At 41.4% G+C, this 20,718-nt stretch overlaps 2 protein-coding genes, 1 long non-coding RNA gene and 3 other non-coding genes across 8 annotated transcripts in view; 5 read left to right on the top strand and 1 right to left on the bottom strand.

Moving 5' to 3' along the window:
• The window catches only part of LOC105688650 (mannosyl-oligosaccharide 1,2-alpha-mannosidase IA), a 184,124-nt gene that overhangs the window by 61,423 nt on the left and 101,983 nt on the right, over positions 1-20,718 (top strand). The gene's annotated exons all lie outside the window — the stretch shown is intronic.
• LOC125501388 lies at positions 25-4,261 on the bottom strand. The gene is made up of 3 exons (XR_007278945.1): positions 4,070-4,261; positions 3,809-3,926; positions 25-909 (listed from the first exon to the last, which is right to left on the bottom strand). It is a non-coding gene; the product is annotated as an uncharacterized LOC125501388 (long non-coding RNA).
• On the top strand, positions 804-877 carry Trnat-agu. The gene has a single exon. It is a non-coding gene; the product is annotated as a tRNA-Thr (tRNA).
• Trnad-guc lies at positions 5,099-5,170 on the top strand. Its single transcript has one exon. It is a non-coding gene; the product is annotated as a tRNA-Asp (tRNA).
• On the top strand, positions 8,731-8,804 carry Trnai-aau. The gene has a single exon. It is a non-coding gene; the product is annotated as a tRNA-Ile (tRNA).
• Positions 14,827-19,944, top strand: LOC105688651 (facilitated trehalose transporter Tret1-like). 3 transcript variants are annotated; one of them, XM_020853822.2, is made up of 2 exons: positions 14,827-14,980; positions 17,834-19,944. In XM_020853822.2, the coding sequence occupies exon 2, from the start codon at positions 17,878-17,880 to the stop codon at positions 19,483-19,485; it is 1,608 nt and encodes a 535-aa protein (XP_020709481.2). In that variant the 5' UTR covers positions 14,827-14,980; positions 17,834-17,877; the 3' UTR covers positions 19,486-19,944. The 3 variants fall into 3 exon arrangements, with proteins under 3 accessions (XP_020709481.2, XP_012260573.2, XP_012260572.2); XM_012405150.2 differs by having other exon boundaries at positions 14,843-14,993; XM_012405149.3 differs by lacking the exon at positions 14,827-14,980 and adding an exon at positions 16,233-16,587.

Below are 20,718 nucleotides of genomic sequence, written 5' to 3'. Positions count from 1 at the left end.
TCATCATCCCTTATTAACCCATTTTAAACTCTTGACAAACTGCCCCAACGACATCCTATCTATGAAACAATAATTCCACCTCTATGACGTAAACGCAAACGACAGGTACAAGTAGCGTGCAAAATTTATCGGGCATTGCCGGCCGAAAAATTGGGTGTACCCCTCGAAATTTTTTGCAGCACCAAAACTTGGATAACGGACTCAAAAATGAAGTCAATCAAAGTCCCCGAACAACTTTTCTAAGAGGACAAATCTACCTTTATTTTCCCTCTTCGAGAAATTCTCTAAGATTTTTTTTTTTTACCCCGTTACGTATTTTTTCAAAAAGTTTGCTCTCGATTTTAATCGTTAGTACGGCAAGAAATTTTGACTGTTGTGCCCAAACTTTTGGCCGACAGTGTACGTTACATCGATATTGCGCTTCAATTTAATAATTACAAAATAGTTATTAGTTCATCAACTATTCACCCGTCAGTGGTGTATTTTCTACCTCACGGTGCACAAAATTACGAGAATGCGCGCATTAATGCGTGCCAACGTAACGTATTTTTCTACGTTATAATGTTGAGGTAATCTATTTTTCATGTTTTTTTTTATCATGATGCTTTTTATTCATTATTTTCCAATTGCGAGTCTCATCGAATTGCAGCAGCTAATGCGGCGGTTGGATGAATTAATCGAAGAGCTTTTCATACGTTGAGCGTTCACTCGCGATCCCTATTTCACCTAGTCGATAGACGAAAAAGCTCTATCCAGCAGACGGCCGGTGTTCTGAATTTCGCAGAAGATTCGTCCGAATATGTGGCGCCGTGGCTTAGTTGGTTAAAGCGCCTGTCTAGTAAACAGGAGATCGGGGGTTCGAATCCCCCCGGGGCCTTCGGGATGCGTCGATACCGTTTCGATGCCCACCTGCAATATTTTTTATCAGTCAAACCATCGCTCGGAACACCTCATCAGAACTTAATCACGTCCAATTCTACCGATGTGTCAATTAAATTTCGTTTTATCTAATCGGAACGTACGACGCCCAACAACATGATCTTCTCCAGAATCTAGAGAGTGCTATCTCTGCATTATTCTTCATCTTCTTTTACGATCTCAAGTCCACTTCCATAAAAGGGAAACGAGAGAATAAAAAAAAATTGTACCCAGTATAAAATGCATTCGATTTGTACACCGCGGTGGTACGATAAAAAAGTGCGTCACGTGTCCGCGTGTACCTATATCGCGTACACGTATGTATCTACCCATTACATCCACGTAGGTACTTTATATTTTTACTATAGCTTTTCGAAGTTTGAAACTGAAATTTTCCTCGCCCCGTTCCGTAACACCATTAAACTTTTACGATTCAACTTCCTTTCCGTTGCGGTACGGTCGCTGGGATTCGTTAGAGTCGACGATGCACCTGCAATATACATGTACAAATACGACACCAGTAACACCCCGAAGACAGCGTTAGATTCGGGAAACGATTATAATTATGATGAATATTTTTAGATCCGACGACGGGGAAAGTTATCGTTCGACCGAACGTTCCGGTGTCGAGTTATGAATTCGTACCGCTAAATGGTGAATCGGTGGAGGGACCCACTCGCGTTCCGTTTCATGTTCGTGGTGAAACGTAACACGAGCGGAGTAGGTTGGGCATGGTGAATATGTAAGCTGCAGTTCCAGAGTATTAACAGGTATGTAGGAGGTATTCGTTGCCACGGTACGAAGGCACCTTTACTCGAGCTTATGCGACTTTGGAAGGTACGAGGTGGCTGCCCAGTCAAGTAAATATATCACACCTGGAAGACGAACTGAAACTCCCGACTACTTTGCGGAATACATATGTGTATATATATGAAATAGGATCGAGAAGGTGTAGCAGTAGTAGTAGGCGGTGGTGTAGTAGCATTACCGAGAGTATTACTCGTATGGGTATATCGCGGCGTAGGGACGCAGAAACTTCAAGTTTTGCACCATCAGTTAAGTACCAGACCTACAGACCTATACGCCGAGACTCCATGAATACATTACGGGGCGCTTGCCGCCTGCCCCGGGCTCTCCGTACAGGGCAGTTCTCAAAAATAGAACCGCGCCGACCGTTCCATGCATAACTCACCAGCTCGTGCTGTTATACAGAGATGCGAGCGTTACGTATATATATATATACGAGTTCATGCAGCGGTGTACGTTCCTAAGTATACACGGTATACGTCGCATTGCACCTTTTACCTGCTACGAGCGATTCCATGTGCGAAATCTACAGGTACGTCCGACGGCGGCGACTCTGACGCGATTGCCGTTTGAGCATTTTTCAAAAATTGCAGGAGCACGAGGCTCTACCGACGAGTGAAACTTCGAATTTTCCCTTACGAACAATATTCGCAGGTGGATAAAATTTCCCGAAGCGACCGCGCGTAGCCCGGAGCTTCGAGTGTGCTTTTACAAAGCTACCCATACAGAGAGCCCCACGTGCGAGGGTGGGTGGACGGTATGTGTACATCAGATATAACTTAGTGAAAGAAATTTACGACGGTGTTTTCTTAAGCGAACTTTTATTTAAGAATTTGTCATAAAATGTTCATAAATATCACCGCTTTGTCCACGGAGGAGCAACAACGCCGGCAGCCCGCCTCTACCCCTTGGGGTAATATTTTCAGTTTTTTAATACACGTACACCCGTATGCGCCTACATATATATTCGTGGAATCGTTGGAGGATTTGTCGGCGTCGCGGCGCCCACCCCACTCGAGTATGTTACACGTACACCTAGCGGTGCCCTCCTGCATGTGAATACGGTGAACGGTGTGCACCGCGTCGAAGGGAATCGTGATCGTATACTTTTAGACCGCAAAAATACCGTTCGCGGTGACCCAATGCAACGGCCGTTGCAACCGGATCGACCTTACCCTGCACCATTGCAAGCCTGGACTATATTATCCTTACGAATACGGAGTCGAAGATCGGATCTAAAAATTTTCAATTCGAATCGTGAGGCTTATCACCGCGGCGTGGTTGAGGAGTGTAAGATTTTTCGACTCGCTGCACAAAGTAAATGAAATACATATAACATGAATTACATAAGCGAGGTGAGTAGTTGGTATTATATATATATATCTCGTGATTCTAATCGTTATTGTGACGTCGCGTAGCGCGTATAAAATGTCCATAATCGAGTGATGTATTTACGTACGCTGTAGGCAGATAGCGTATCAGATGAAGGTATACGGCGACTACCAGTAGTCGGTGTGTTATGGATTAAAGCTAATACCAAATTAACTACCACGTGCAACCACATTTATCTCACGTCATCGTTGCCGCTGTCAGTCTCAGGGGATCAATCAATGATTACACCTGTATGTACTTATTATTCTAAATTTGATAAATGCGCATATCTGTACAACCATCTGAACGTTTTTTCTCTTTTTAACTTTTTTCCTCTTCAGACGTACTTGCAAATGAATTACGAATGTAATTTTTTTTTTCTTGTTCACATCTTCTGTTTCTCGCTCGATTTTATAATGAAATTCTTTCGAATAGAGAAGAAATTCTATCTCCTCGATATACCGACGAAGCGACGAAACTTTTACCAACTTGAATCAAGTCGGTTATACGCTCACTTAATTTTATAAGAGCCAAGTCCATCTTTGCCATTTGATTAATTAATCGAGCGTGATTTTTATTATTTAATTGACAATTCGGAAAATTGAAAATGACGTTTCATCCAACAATGACGACGGTGCGCAAATAAACGAATTGAAATAACGATCGGAGAAATGAATAAATGAATGTAAAAATGAATGAGATTAAACTTAACAAAGAACGGTCCCTCGGTGCGTTATATCCGCCGGTGCAGCCGTTATTTCATTTTCGCTCCGGAAAATAGGCGAAGAGGTTTATTACGGCCTAAGCCGTGGGTCGTAGGACGTTAAATTCTATAAGGACAAAGAGGAGAATTTATTTCCACGAGAGCTCATCCGTAATGAAAATGATTTAAGGGACTCGCACGGTTTCAGCTGTTTCGGATTTTACACCAGGCGTGTGTAACGCCGCGCTTTCACCCTGTCCTCAACCGTACCTACAGTATTCTCCCGATGATGTTGATGCTCCACAAATCTCGTCTCTCCTCTCTTCCCACGTGCAAATTATTAATGGCTAACGAACACCGTATTCTCTCTCGCAGAGCGATATAATTCTTCTCGAAATTACACAGAGAGACGACGCCGTGTCCGTAGCGAAACAAAAATCGAAAAAATATGCAAACATTTCTTTGGAAGAATGAACCGAACTGAGGAATGAATAAAATGAAACGTCGTCGTCGGGGGGGGTAGGGGAAAAATTTTATAGGCGCCGCTTAGGGATAACTTTGAGCCGTGTGTCACCCAGCCAATATAACGTTATACGGGTAATCGCAATTTAATGACTCAATAACCTCGACGATGCGTCGTTGCTCTCTCTATACTTCGGCTTCGCCTCACCCGAAACTCTCTAAAATCCCAGAAGATTATTCCGAGGGCTTCGGAGGCCCGACCGCTCAATAAATTCACTTTTTCGGTTGAATCGGGCCTGAGGTCTACCGATATACCTGTTCACGTACAGATATATACGTTGTGTCTTGAAACGGCGCCTCGTCCAGGACGTCTAATTGTAAAACATCGCGTAGCTCATATCGCGGGGCGTTACATCGTGTACAAGAATTATTGTTCCTCTCAAAAGTTAATTATCCAAGCGTAGAGAAAATACATGCGGTACGAACGCTTCATTCTCATTTCCTCGCAGTATGAGCTGAGAAAAAGAAATCATCAGCCGTCAGATTCGTTTTCAAGTAATCAAAAGCAAGAAGATTTTTTTTATCTACATTCTTAAAATATGTGCCACGTAAAAATTCATGTTAAAAAACGAGAATTATTAAAGTTGCGGAATAAAAATCGATCGACGGTCGGAGACTGATCGAGTTCACCGAATACCGAATGCATTGCATAGTACGATGTGTTGTTCATTTCGGACTACGATATCTTTGTTTTGACAGGTGTAAATGCAGGTGTGGTTACGCATTCAATGAATGGCATCACGTTCGTATGCTGAATGATGCAGACTGTGTTACAAGTCCTCGGTAGTATAGTGGTCAGTATCCCCGCCTGTCACGCGGGAGACCGGGGTTCGATTCCCCGCCGGGGAGGATTATTTTTTTTTCATTTTTCGACCAAGAATCCTTCAATTAAATCACATGATTCATTTATTCATTTATAGACGGTTTATTGAGCGTTCCTATCGAATTATAAACTTTTTCATCCACCGGTTACGGCAGGATTACGAGGAGTCCTTTACCCATGCAGCTTCTCCCAGCCCTTTTACAAGAACAAAAATGCTCGTGGGTATTTTTTCCTCCTTTGAATCTACAGTTTTACCGAAACCTTCCGTTAGACATTGGATATTAGACGGGATTGAAACACGTTTCATAATCGAAAACAACAATTTAATTCCGCTCGCCTAACGTATAATGAATATCGCGATATCACAGAGCCTGCTGTTGATCAAGGATTCCTCGGAATTGTATAATTAACGTATAATTATTACAACGTCAAAGTAGCTGCGTTGTCGTTGCGCAACTACGTCGTTTCATTTTCCCTTACGTTTATTACAGGCTCTGTTATGCAACTCAAAATTTTACAAAATGAAATTTCAAGCCTTCAGAATATTCAGCGTTTGATTGAAGAACGTCGAGTCCCTTATCGGAGTACATAGCGAAATTTTCGTTATAACTAAATTTGCGAAAATTCGACCTCTCCATTGAATTAAGTTTCCCCCCCCCTTGTCAACATCTTGTTCTTCTCTTTCATTCATACACCTCTATTTCGTTTTTTTTTTTTTGTGCATGTGCATCGCTCAGTCACCTTGCACATCTTATGAAAAATAACGTAACCTGTGTATTTGAAAAAAGTAAAATGGAAAATAAGAAAATAGAAATAATTAGATAGCTGAGGAGGATAATGAAAAAGAGAAACGATGCGGTCCCGCAAACTGAACTCGAAAATACTTCCGGTTTCCCCAGGGTGGGTTAAAGAAAGGCTAAGTTCTCCTTCTGGAGCCGCTGCTGCTGCTGCTGCTGCTTCTACTTGTTTCTTATTTCTCCAGCAGCTCGCGTGCCTCAGGCCTTAAAACGTAATGCGCTGCTACTTCTGTTAGTGAACAGATGGGAAATATATTTCAAACCAGCTGCGTAGGTCGACGACATTTACCGTCACGAATATCACCTCGCCGTAAAACAAACTAACCACCATTGTTCCTTTGAATCTTCGTCGTCGTTATTATTTTTGTTGTTCTTATTGTTCTTATCATCGCCTTTATTATAATTATCATTACTGTCATTGCCAAAAAGTAGAGAAAATTTTGTTGCACGATAAGACATGACGTAAGGTATGACCTAATTTTCTCAATTGAATTTAACTCAACGTACACGTACACCTCATTATACCAGACACGAAAAGAAAGAGGGGAAAAAGGAGAAAGGAAAAAAAAAAATGGAAAAACGCGACGTGTATTCCTGTAATAAACTGTAATAATAAACTATGGATTTGGGATAGCACAATATTTTCTGAATCTGAGTTACAGCTCGGAGGCACGCGATGCAGGAGCTAAAAAAATTACTGTATTACGCCAAGCTCGTCGATGAATCAAGTTCGACTGCACAGAGAGCGGTCTGATAAAATCATGTTTTGGGTGCTTCGCTTCCTGTTTCTTATTCTATAATTTTTTTTACCCCTTACCTGATGAAAGAAGCCTATAATTGTGCTTCTAGGGGATATCGAAACTAAAAGCATGATCCTCGAAATTCATTCGTTCGTTCACATTGCGTCGATGCCAACGAGATTCTCAGGAATAATAAAGTTTTCTCCCCGCCCTCTGATGTTCCCGGATTTCAGTACATAAAAATAACCGGGCAGGGCCGGAGTGAAGGGAAAAAAAGAATAAAAGCAGAAGGAACAAAACTGAATTTTTTAACGAAAATTTCTTTATTTCGTCGAACTCGAAGATGAAAAAAATGAGAAATCTTCTCCGTCAAAGTATCGCAAGGTGGATTGCAATTTTCCTGCGTGAGAGGCTAATTAATTCTGAACTCCGCTACGCGCGATTCTTTTTGCTTTTTCATGTTGTTTTTTTGGTTGTTTTTCCGTTTCTTCTCCTCTCTCTTATTTTTCTTTGGCCCCTTCAAAATGTAGCTGGGTCAATTTTCTCTCTCACTAACGGAACGTAGCAGCCCCTTCTCGTACCCCCTCGGTTTCTTAATTTTCTAAAATTCATGAAAAAACCTGAAAACTCTGTCTGACGTTTATTGCCATAAGGCCAGTTCGATGGAGCCGAGAACGTTACAACAATTTACTCTCTGAAACTCACGACAAAGCTTTTTAATAACGTGAGACACACTATCTTTGAGTAGCTCTATTATAACATTAGGTTACCACGTTTCCCGCAGACCCCTTTTTTATATGCTACATTGCATCTTGGAAAATTATATAATGAGCTGAAAATGATCATCTAATCGTGAACAATTTTAGGAAATAATTCGAATCCATTTTTTACGTCGTTATACTGTAAAATTAACTTTTTTTCTCTCATTTTCTGTTTCAGGTAAGTCTCTGCAGCGCACGTATAATTCAATTCAATTCAATTCAATTCGAAAAAAAAACCAAAAAACAAGAAAAAGAAACTCATCGTTTGCGGGGAAAAAAAATTCCCGGTGACGAAACTTATTATGAGAACCAAAATGTCGTGGACCATAAGACGGTACAATTATATTCAGCACTTCAAAGACGGGCAGCAGGGATAATTTGCACCCGAACGGTAAGTAATTATCCAAATTATTTTCACGATATTCTAACGAACTGCTTTACACGATGGTAGGTTTTGAAAATTTGAAAGGATTGAATGAATTAGGGAACACCGCTGGTATACCAATTCAAAATTTTCATCTCTTTCGTTTCTTGTTTCTCTCGACTATTGAAAAATTTTCAATCATTGTGTGTCATTGATATTGAGAAAGTTTTTTTTTTTTTTTGATTGAAATTCGGGCGATCGCGACAGAGTCCTCGAAAGGGAGTTTTCATAGTACCTTTGCGAACGTGGGTAAACTCATATTTCCAATAGTTAGCGAACGTCGTTTCGTAGACCCTTCAGTTCTGTATGCGCACCCTTCAATCTTCTTTCTCCCTTTCCATTTTGCATGCTGATGCTTTTTGTCGGGAATTGGGAAAAGTTAAACACCTCGCCCAACGAATTTTTTGCTCGTTATACATAATGCGAGGAACGCTATGTCACCCTGATGTTGTATTCAGTACCGACTGAATACACAGCCGAGTTTTTATACGCGTTTTCACACCCCTTTTTCACTCCCTTTATTTACTCGTGATCATATACATATTTTAATATGCGCTGCGTGGATAAATAATAATAGCTGGGTAGTGGAAACTATCGCAGAGATTTTAATTAACGAACGTTAGGTAATCATTATGTTTTACAAGAAATCATAGTGGTCAGTATAACAATTTTATATCAAATTTCTGATAATCGTCAACCCTTAAGAAATGGAAACCGATTTTGCCAATCGTAAATGAGATACTCCATCATATACATTTTTTTTATTACATCACACTGTGTCTAATCGTGGTCACATCTCTGTTATCAAAAATTTTGCCAGATGATCAGTGAAAGAAGTTGTCGTTTCTGGACTTTTCTTTCACCGGCCCATTAGCTCAGTTGGTTAGAGCGTCGTGCTAATAACGCGAAGGTCGCGGGTTCGATCCCCTCATGGGCCAGGATTAGTTTTTGCAATTTTCAAAAGAACACTGGTTTAAAAATAGCTTTAGGTTTCTCCTCGTTTTTTGAAAAAAAATATTTTCCACGTCTCTTCGAATTTCATTTTTGGTTTGAATTCGTAATGCGCTTACTTTCGTTTCGTTCGTCACCACGCGGGTTTTGTTTTTTTTTTTTTTTATTCCAGATAATATCCCGCGTGGGATCCTCGCCAGGGGTTGCGAATGTTTTATAATTGATAAATTCTCTTGCTATGCGGATTATGCGTTCGCATGGAAAAATTCGTTTGCAATCGTACTGCGTTCAGCTCCACCATTCAAACGACGTTGAATGTACGATTCGGATGCATACCTATGTGTATCCTATTGATTTCGGGGCAGAAAAATCGTCGCCGAGTTCGAAAAATTTCTTTCACAAATTGCGTTATGGTACCAACGAAACAGATCTCATAGAAAATTGTCCAAGACGAATTCCATGACGTCAAAATCAGAAAAAGCACTTTCAGAGATTATCATCCGAGAAATTCCAAAATTACCCTCAGGAAAATTCTCATGTAGTGGATTCTACGTGCTTTTTTATTTGAATCTTTCAAAATAATTTAGAAAAAGAGAGAAATTCAGATTTGCCGTACCCCCGCAGAGATACAAATATCCGGGGATCTCTTTTCGATAAATTTCAATCAATCCGTCAGATTTTCACAGACCTGTTCGCGTGTCTGTGTATATGGATATAAATATATATATATCGCTGGCTCTTCGATCCGTACGAGAACCCTCCGATCTACTATACGCAGATATTTTTTCCCGGTGACAATTTCATGAAATGAACCTCGAGTCCTTTCTTTCCCTTTCACCTCGCCCTCGGTCCTTTCCTATAAAACAATCATCTGCCAATTCGGTCGAATGGCTGCCGCCTATAGCGATGATATCCGGGTCAGTCTGCCACCGATATTGTATAGGTATCGGTGAAATAAGGAAAGAAAAACGAAGTCAGAGAAATGAAAAATTTTCACCTCTCGCTCGCAGCAGAGGAACAAAAGTGCGTACCCAGGTAGGTACGGTAAAAAAACGAAAGTGAAAAAGTCGGAGCTTGAGCAGAAGTGAGAAACGAGAGAAGTCTTGCGAAATAATACATAAAAGACGGAAAAGTTGCCCGGATATTTGACGGAAGAGAACGTAACGATTCCTTTCTCATCTGATATCTTAGGGCCTCCGTATTTTAATAAAAAATCAATTCCTCTCATAATGTAAAAATGGTGAGGGTTAATACATTATACGAAAGTGTTTGAGAATTCAAATATTGCCCTTAAAAAAACAGTATCACTCCCTCAAATTCGGAATTTTCAATCAGCACGAGAAATTGTTTTTTTCAAACGGAAAATTCGTTTCTTTATTTATTTTTTACTTTTTTTTCTACGTTTTCAAGAAACGCCGCAACCAATTCGTACACAAGTAACCGCCCCGTTGCTTCGCAGCACCCCTTTTTCCATCGCAGGCTCGGTATCACTTCGATTTAGAAGAGCTCCAACCTCATCCCCCTGTTCACAAGGGTGGGTTGGAAATTTTTTTCTCTATCTCCTTAGCATGGGGGCACAATTTGTACATTATGAAAATAGAAAATTTTTCAAATGTGGAGAAAATTTTCTACTTGATATTTCGAGTTAGCCCACTCGTTTTTTGAATGAATAATGAATCAAGTGGGATACTACTCGAGTTTCTCAGTCTTCGAGGGAGCCCGAGCTTGGCTGGGGTCAGCGTAGCCAGCAACGTAGCGCTTTGTTGTGAGACGTCACCTTCGGGGCTGAGCAGAGGTGACGTCTCACAACAAACCGCTCGGGATATTATCCGTTTTAGCCGGGATATTATCCGTTTGCGAGGATACGTACGGTGTATCGACCAATAGGAGTTCACGGCGAACCCTCGTTTCGGTGTAAATATCATAATGTTCGGCAAAGTTCTGAAGCCACAACTTCGTCGATGGTAATCAACGTCCATCCCACTCGGTCTCGCCGACAGTGTCGATAGGCAATTTCGGGATAAGAATCTCTACGAGAAAATCGTAAGGGGTACCCCTTGGAAAAATCTCAAATTTTGGCCAAAAATTTTTATTTAAAAAAATTGATCGTATGGCACTTTTCTTACGTATTTTGACCTCAGGAACACGAATCTGGAAGAAAAATTGATCTATCTATGAAATTGACCGAGTTATCGCCAATTTTCAGCTTTTTGGGGTCAGAAATAAAAAATTTATTTTTTGGTCTATCTCAATGTAATTTGAGATCAGGAATCCGAATCCGAAAGAAAAATTGATCTATCTGCAAAAATGACCGAGTTATCCTCATTTTTTCGCATTTTTTGGCCTAAATTTGAGGATATCTCGCAGGGAAAAAATCGTAGCTCAATTTGGACAACGGATTCGTGTTCCTGAGGTCAAAATACATAAGAAAAGTGCCATACGATCAATTTTAAAAAATAAAAATTTTTGGCCAAAATTTGAAAAAATCGTAAGGGGTACCCCTTGGAAAAATCTCAAATTTTGACCAAAAATTTTTATTTTTCAAAATTGATCGTATGGCACTTTTCTTATGTATTTTGACCTCAGGAACACGAATCCGTTGTCCAAATTGAGCTACGATTTTTTCCCTTCGAGATATCCTCAAATTTATGCCAAAAAATGCGAAAAAATGAGGATAACTCAATCATTTTTGAAGATAGATCAATTTTTCCTCCAGATTCGTATTCCTGAGCTCAATTTACAATAAGATAGACTGAAAAATCAATTTTTTATTTTTGACCCCAAAAAGCTGAAAATTGGCGATAACTCGGTCAATTTCAGAGATAGGTCAATTTTTCTTTCAGATTCGGATTTCTGAGGTCAAAATACGTAAGAAAAGCATATTAAACCCAATTCAAATAATGATTGATTTTTTGCTCAGAAATCGAATTTTTTTTTGCTTCTTTAAGAGTAATCTCACGTATAATCAGCTCCGAAATCCAAATCTGAAAGTCCAAATCATCTACTCATGCAATCGATCGAGTGATCATTAGGTGGAAAATTTTTTTTCGCTGGAAGTACCCTACTTGATTAATTATTCATTCAAAAAACGAGTGGGCTATCTCAAAATATCAAGTAAAAAATGTTTTCCACATTTGAAAAATTTTCTTTTTTTATAAAGGCACAAATTCTGCAACCATGCTAAGAAAATAAAATATAAAAATTCTTTTCAACCCACCCTACTGTTCATATACACATCATGCTGTATATAAGTGCGGTATAACCGGAGTTTTCAAATCCACAACTAACTCTGGCACACCCCCTTCATCCATCCTCTCCTTTTTTTTTTTTTTCCATATTTCCATTTTTTATTTTCTCCCACGCTTCGCACACCCACACTCTCGGCGTGTTTTTGAATCAACCATGTCATATCAATCTCTCGCGCGCGGCACCCGCGTGACCCGGTAGACAGGGCGAGGCTTTACGCCGTAAACAGCGTTGCCCGTGGGTGGCTTTGGCTTCGGCTCTAGTTATGGATATGGATACGGATATAGATATAGATAGATATGCACGATAGGGGTCTGCGGGAAAAGAGACAAATTTTGAGGAGGATTTTGAACCTCCGCCCGTGTGGCTGATTCGTTCAAACCACCCGGGGGTGGAGTTGGTGCAGGGGCAATAGGAGAGGTGCGTACGTGCTCGTGGCTTCGCTCGAAAGGTGTGCATGTATGGGGAAATCGGTTGGCGTTTATATAAATAATAACCGCAAAATCGCATCGAGAAAGAGAACGGAATGGGGAATTTCATGTGCTGCCGGAATCCCAAATTACTCGTTGTCAGTCAGATTCAAAATTGCGATTCTTCTCTCCCTGCGTCTCTTGCTCTCCGGGGTCGAACACAAAAATCGGTTTCGTGTTACCCACAGATTGCGTCTATATAATTCTGACAGCCAACATTTTACCGCATACACCCAACGTCGACTATCACTTGCTAATATCACCAGTCGATGGATTATGATTGACGTGGAATTTCAATGCGCACTTTCCCGCGTTGCATGAAAATCATTTATTACCAAAAACTCCGAAAGTCATTGCTTGCGATCACTGCGCGGGATCGTTTTTAATTTCCCATTTTCGGAAGGAACCGAATAAACTCGGTCAGCGAGGACGAATAAATTGGATAAAAAACGCTCGTGCATCGAGTGAAGCAAATGAATGAACGAAAAAAAAATTTAGAAGTAGAAGTATTGTAGAAGTAATTTGCCGCATCTCCTTCGTATCACGTCAACGAAAAGAAAATCGTTCGACAAACTATTCCGACGATGTTCAAGCTTGATGCCAGGTCTAAATTCATACGCGTTACGGTGTAATGGAATTTTGTGGGATCTTGACAACCTCCAAAAATACCGCAGAGAAACTTTGGCTCTGAAATTTGATAAATTTTAATGTCGTACCGCAGTATAGAATACAACGCGATACGATGGTTATACGCATGAGATTCATTCTTCGGAACAAACGGTACATATCTTCTCATCACTGATTTCATCGTCGAGATTATTTTTCACCGTGGCAATTTTTGCGAAATTCCTCGTACGCATTCATCTAGCTGCATCGATAAAATTGATGCACTTTTAGCATGAAATCGGGCGACGTGCTCACGTCTAAAGAAATCCAGAAAATGAACGAATAAATGAAAAGGAAGTTTATTGCAAAGAAAGAAAAAAAAAAAAAAACTGAATAAAATGACGACGACGACGACGGAGGAAAACATGTATAATATTTTGTAGGTAGGTATCCGGTTCGTTCCGACATGTCGAACCAAATTTTCTACGTTGTACAGACCGCTGCCGGGAAGCATTGAATTTATACGGATTTTCAATTTACAACTCGATTCAACTCTTTTCAAGCGCGATCCTATCGAATCTGGAGGAAATATATATTCCAGGCGCTACTTATCTCGCGTGTTTTCTGCACAACAATTTATACCCCTTCCTACGGTGTAGCATAGTGTAACGCGGAGCTACAATTTCTCGTTTATTCGCGATCGAATCGGCCTTATCATTCACCCGCTCGTTTCTCGATGCCGATATATCGCTGCGTGGCAATGCAAAAATTTTATCGAAAATTATCCGAGTCCGACCGAATGTGGGAGACAAAAGAAATAATTATAACACTGGTCTCAGATAAGGATTTCATTCGTTCGTGTCTTATTTTCGAACGTTTCGGTCAACTGCGACGACCAAAATTCGGGGAAGATGCATCGCAACCGAGAACGGCGAAACTGACGCGATAAGCAGTTGCGAAGGAGATCGGACACATCATCAAAATCACCCGCATGAATTACAAAGAATTTCCTCGGCATTTTCAAATAACACAGCAAATATTTAATAATCGATATTATTGTTTTTCTACTCCTTGGTCTCCTCCTCCGTCGTATATCACTCGATAAGAACAACGCGTTGTTATATTATTCCGTTGTACAGACTTGCCCAGAAGTCTCGGAAGATCCGGGTTCTTTGCTCGCGACGAAAAAGTAAGAAATCTCTGCCAAAAAAAATCCAAGATGATTAAACGAAGAAGCTTTTTAAAGAGGAAGAATCCAGCTTTATCGAGGCGTTCCTTAAATATTTTTACGATGATTTCTCGTCAAGTTATTCGAATTCTTGTGAATAATGACGGTTTTCAAAAAACGCATTGAAATTCGGTAACGACGCCGATTAGAAGAAACTAAAACCGAGTCAAAAAATGTTCCCTGATTTTTTAGAAATCTCAATCAGCGTCCTCAACGAATCACAACGCGTTTGCTGACAACCGTTATTCTTTACAAAATTTTGAATAACTTCGCGAGGAATAATCGTAAATTTTTCTCCAAAAAAGTGGCGTAAAGCTAAGGTTTGCCTCATTGGAAGCCTCGAAAGATATCTCAATTTTTTGTCGCGAGTAAAACATTCGGAGCGTCTGAGACTTCTGACTATGTCTGTACTTGACTATTGTCCAAATTATCCCTACGACACACGCGACCGTTATCTCATATATGAAAAAACCATGATACAGATAAGACGCAACGACAGCTACTCGTAAAAGGCAAATTCAAACTCAATCGCATTTCGTACTCGGTTACTGGCGTTCGTACCTTCAATGGAATTAGTTTAATTAACAAGCCGTGCAGATCGCCTCGAAATCGGGTGAGTTCGAAATGTGAGTAACTTGACAACCAGATCTGTGTAACGTGTATTATATTTTAAGGCTTTGTCCGTAAATCGTACCTGCTACATTTTTTTTCTTTTTCTTTCAAACACATGATCGTTTGATCGTTTCATCGAATCCTCAACCCTCCGTCTGTACTATGGGTCTTTCAGAGCACAAGCCAATTTTTATTTTTAATACATGGCTAAGTAATTGATTGGATCATAAAAAAGGATATTATGCAAGTATTTCAGAACTTTTAGAGTTCATAGTATACAGACGGTGTACCAAAATTTGATAATATAAACGGAGGGTTATAACCATCCATCTTAACATTACAATTCGATTATCTAAAAATTATGAAGAAAAAATTCATTCTGTTCGCCATCTGCTGATTGTGAGATCTGGAAAAAAATTCGCTCTTTCATCGTACGAGTATAGCATTCCGATAACCGGATTAACCCTATACATATAAAAGCGCTGCTGGGGACCTCTAATAAACATTTTATTATTTCTTAACGGATTATAGTCTCGGTCAGCGTGAATTAACACGATTAATATTATCCGTGGGCCGAAGTCTTTCGAAAAAAATATCATAAGACTCTGCGATTAACAACCGAATACTTTGACTTACTTATCAGTCAACGTTCAGAGGCTTACGATGTATCGCGTATAGGAATACCGATGCAGATAGATGGTAGAAATAAATTTCTGCAGATTATGCCGAACGAAAAGCACTCCGAGGTGATCCGTCGTATCGGTTCGGGAGTTCGTATAAAATTTGATATCGCCACTTGAAAAAAAAGTGGACCACACACGTTCAATCTCTGATCCCTGTTTCGTAATCAATTCTACTCGGGCGTGACATAATATCGAAGAGAAAAAATTGAAAAATTTCAAGGGAGAACGACGGAATTCGTTATTTCGAATTCGAGGTCGGTACTAGTTTTGATGTCCGCGAGAACGAACTTACGGACCTTCGTTAAAAAACTGGAGATTTTTGCAGGAGCGAGAAAATAATTCACCGACTCCTCTACGTACCGTAGGATTTGTCGAATCGGAACTAGAGGCTGCGAATCGACTCGACCTTTGATATCTCGGTGTTAACTTACATTATTTCTGTTCATCGCATCAGCAGCGATGGATGCCCGTTCATCAGTGGCGGAGATAATGGCTATCAGTTAACAACATTTTCCAACGTTGAAGTGGGATGTTTCTTTTTTTTTTTTTTTTTTTTTCCTCGTGCGAAAAAATCGTGTTGTCACATAATTACGGTGCGTCTCCGAAGACGAACTAGCGCTCGTCGGAGTCGCCATCTTGGCAACGTTTGTACATACATTACATTGAGGGAGAAAAGTTTCGCCATTCTCGAATTACGCCACTATACCATACAACTCGTTATGATAATTGACTCTCATCACTCGTCACGATTCAACGAACGGCGTACGTCGTCGATGGTTTAGTGGTCGTATCGTGAATTGTATTCCGTGATACGTCAGTGAGCACGTGCTGCTTTACTGCCAGTCAAGTTGCAATAGTTTCGGAACAGTGCAAACACGCTGAATTACTTTCACTGCAGTCTCGTTATCTTCGTGTCATTAGACAAGTGAGTGATTCCCTGGTGATTATAACAGCTTCTTTGTCTCGAAACGCTCATTGTCAGCCATGTCTGGTGCATTGCTTGCATCACTTTGTTGCACGGAACTCGCGTTGCGGTGCCTCGTTTTCATATGAAAGCGGATTCCGGTTGAAAATTTCAAGATCAGCAAATAGTGAAAATTTTTATGTATCTAAATATGTCAACGTTCATAAATTTTGTGGGAGAAAATCGAGATCCGTTCACATGGCGTGACAACGGAACGATAATGTGGCCGTGACATGGCGAGCTGCTTGCTTAATTACTTCATAAGTACTGCACGTAGCTACCGCGGTTAATTTATTTTACTTCCAGCTGTATCTTCCAGCGAATGTGTCGTACAGTATCTAGTCGTTCACCATCAATCCTAATTCATTTTCATTTGTCTTACTTTTTTTCATCACGCTCCAAATCTTCTTCATAACATATTTACGCGCTTTCAAACTAAGTGGTTGACTCGTTCACTCGACTCACGTGACTCGGGGGAAGTATGTTAACGTAACGATTTCGTAGGATTTGTTGGACTTTAACATATTCGTTTTTCGCTCTGTTTGTGTCGCACAGATGATACCGACAACTATTTACTCAACCCATTAACTACATCATCATTACACTCGATTGATAAGGTCGTGTCGAATGTGTGCCGATTTCGTTGATAAAATCGTACCTATCTGTCGATCGCCACCTGGAAAAAAGTTGGCATCCGTGTTGAAAAAAAAGTTAACACCGTGAGATTCGAGCAGCTACGTCTGCATTCTTCAACCGCTGTATCTGTACCAGATATTACAGATCAAATATTTATCTACGACTTGACGAGATTAAGACGAAACATTAGCACATCGAGCAAATAAGAATATCACCGATCATTCAGCCTTTTTTTTCCTTCATCTTTTTCTCTTCTTCACGTCACCCAGTTGAGAGCATTTTATACGAAAACTAGCGGCAAATAGAATTTTCCGAAAGCCAAAACTGCTCGTTATCACCTCACCTTAATTATCTCCGAGGTGAAAAGTTGTTCGTGAACTTGGTTTGTTGTTAGTAATAAACTTGACGCAAAGCGATGCGGTTATCGCTGCGGGGTAATTAATCGGCTCTTCGTACAATCAACGTTTCATAAGACTCGCTTATCTCCCAGCATCTTTGACTTGCACAGTTCGATAATCACTCTGGATGTATCATATCAGCTGAAATTTCGACGTTGCTTTATCAATTTCAGCCGGATCCTAGAATTTTAATCCGCGAAGACGCACACCCATTATCATGGAGACGAGAGAGGTCATGTTGCCAAAGTTACGTACGGACGGGAGCCCGGAACCCCCGAACAGTCGACCCGCCAAGAGCTCAGCGACTAAATATCTTCTGCGACAAACCATGACAGCCTTAGGCCCGATAATCAGCACAATTTCAGCCGGCATGACTTCCGGTTTCAGTGCAACTCTTCTGCCGCAACTTCAGCTGGCAAACTCGACCGATGCAAACGCAACTACGTCCACCCACCTGATAGACCACTTCAACATGGAAGAACTCCACATCAGCAGCACCAGCGAAGAGTCTTGGATCGGAGCGTCGGGAGCTCTCCTGATGGCGCCGGGATGTTGGCTCGCGGGCGCTATGATGGACAGATTCGGGCGTAAAACTACCTTCCTCGCGATGAGCCCGGTGTACTTCGCCGCTTGGCTGATAGTCGCCTTCGCACCGAGCGTGGTGTGGCTGATAATCGGCAGACTCATCAACGGATTGTGCAGCGGGATCAACGGGCCGTTGGGACCGGTCTTAATAGCCGAAACGAGCGAGCCACGTCTTCGAGGTATTTTACTGGCGGGTATAAGCCTCGCTATCGCAATTGGAATTTTGTTGTCGCATTTATGTAGCACCTGGGTACACTGGCGTCTGTCCGCCGTGCTCTGCGGACTATCTCCGGCTATTTGTTTCATTTTGTGCGCCATTGCCCCCGAGACCCCTACGTGGTTGATAAAGAGAAACAGGTCCTTTGAGGCGCGTAAGGTCTGGCTTTACCTCAGGGGAGAGTATTGCGAGGAGGAATTCGAAGCTCTCAAGACCGGCGGTGGTAACAACGCTGCCTCGGACGCCGGTAGGGGAGTCGAAAAATCACCCGACGCGAACCCGGCCGAGACCGATGCCAAAAATCATTCGGCGGACCAGCCCGGCTGGAGAGCCACCTTGACGTCCCGAGGCTTTTTGAAACCCCTTTTGATACTGAACATTTATTTTCTAACCACCCAATTCTCCGGCGTGAACGCGGTCGCTTTTTACAGCGTCAACATGCTCGACGAGGTCGCCGGTCCGGCGAACGCCTACACGGCGACTCTGGTGCTCGACGTGATAAGAGTGATATTCAGCGTGATAGCCTGCTGGATGACCAGAAATTACACGCGCAGATTACTCACCGTTGTCTCGGGGATCGGGACCGCGCTCAGTTTGATTTTGCTGAGCATTTTCTTGGTCGTCGACTTCGGCAAGCCTTGGCTATCCGTCTCTTTCATATATATTTATACCTGCATCGTTTCCATCGGACTCGTACCTCTGCCCTGGCTGCTGTGCGGCGAACTTTTTCCCTCTCGTTCGCGCGGCATCGGTTCCGGACTTACGTCGGGTTTCTGTTTCATCTGCTTCTTCGTCGTCGTGAAGACCGCTCCGGGGATGCTCGAGGATCTCGGACCCTCGTGGACGTTCAGTTTCTACGGAATAGTATCGCTGGTCGGTACGATAATCCTGTTTGTTTATCTGCCGGAAACGAAGGACAAAACTTTGCAAGAAATCGAAGGGCTGTTCAACGCGGAAAAATCGAAGAAAGTGCAAAAATCGATCGCGGTTGAAAATGCGGAAAAACGTTCCGCCGTTATCTAATTTAATCACCGAATGCAAACGATTGTCGCGATCGGCTTTCGATTCGTGTTGAACTAGAAACAAGATCAACACCGGGTTTTTATTGTTACTTCCGAGCGGGAGTGAATCGGATCGGCTTTAAAATTAGACCAGACCCGTAATCGGTCTTCCACTTTTTTCCCATCCATTCTACTCCAACGCCCGACCGTATATTCCGCTGAAATCGTAGTCCATAAAACTCCTTAGCTAAAGAATTTATCGGGGGATTAATTATTCACACGAGTAAACCCGTCGGTCGTTTATAAACGTGCGAATTACTCTCGTCGAACAAAGTGTTTGTCACGTGCCACGTACGTAATATAACCGAGTGTGTGTGTGTGTGTGTGTGTGTGTGTCTGGTATCTGTAAGTCAATAAATTTATATATATATAAAAACAACAAGTATGTCGCTAAAAATAAACCACCAATTTTTTTTATCAATCATTTCGCTAATCGCGATACGATTCTTGTCTCATTACCGCAATCTCAGCCACAGAATTCGAGGCGGACGAAATGTATTATTGAAATATTGCTTCGCGAATGGAAACAAGGACGGCATTCGTTCTCCACGTCAATCGCCCATTGACAGCGCGAGACTTTAAATTTTTTATAAGGCAATACGTGTTCCCTGTATTATGCATATTGCACGCGCACGATGTAATCCATAAATAGAAGTAACCCATCCCGAGAGAGGAGAAGTGGAGGAGTCAACGTTTATGTACGTACACCCTCTTTTACGGAGTTGCAAATATTTGATCAGACCGTAGAAGGATGCGTGGAGAGGTCGGAGGATGTACATTGTTTGAAAAAGGTTTAATTTGGGTGCTCGCTCAAGGCGACCTCCAACTTCGGGGTAAACATATTTATTGCATTTATCCTCTCTGTTACAGATCGCACGGAAGTGCGTGGGTATAAAGAAAAAAGATATACGAATTGATGGTTGCGAAGCGAACGTTAGAATCGAGAAGTAAATCAGGTGCAAAGCGTGCAAACAACCTGTCATCTACATTCGTTTTCGAGAAAAACCTGGCGTTCTGTTGGAAACGTGGAAACTCCTCGTCGCTCCCTGGAACGGGAGATACACGCTCTTTATAAATATAGATATTAGGGATGTACGCATATTCGTTTTTCATTCTTATAAGAGGAGACGTCATCTTCGATAACAGACGTATTTTCTCTTCTTTACGTATATATTCTATACACTTCTCGCATTCT

The sequence above is a fragment of the Athalia rosae genome, chromosome 6 (assembly GCF_917208135.1).
Source record: "Athalia rosae chromosome 6, iyAthRosa1.1, whole genome shotgun sequence".
Taxonomy (NCBI): Eukaryota; Metazoa; Arthropoda; class Insecta; order Hymenoptera; family Athaliidae; genus Athalia; species Athalia rosae.
Note: the sequence above shows the minus strand (reverse complement) of the source record. Positions and strands in the feature narration are given on the sequence as shown.

Excerpts from the sequence above, each read along its gene's own strand:
- LOC105688651 (XM_020853822.2), top strand. The coding sequence starts at position 17,878 with ATGGAGACGAGAGAGGTCATGTTGCCAAAGTTACGTACGGACGGGAGC.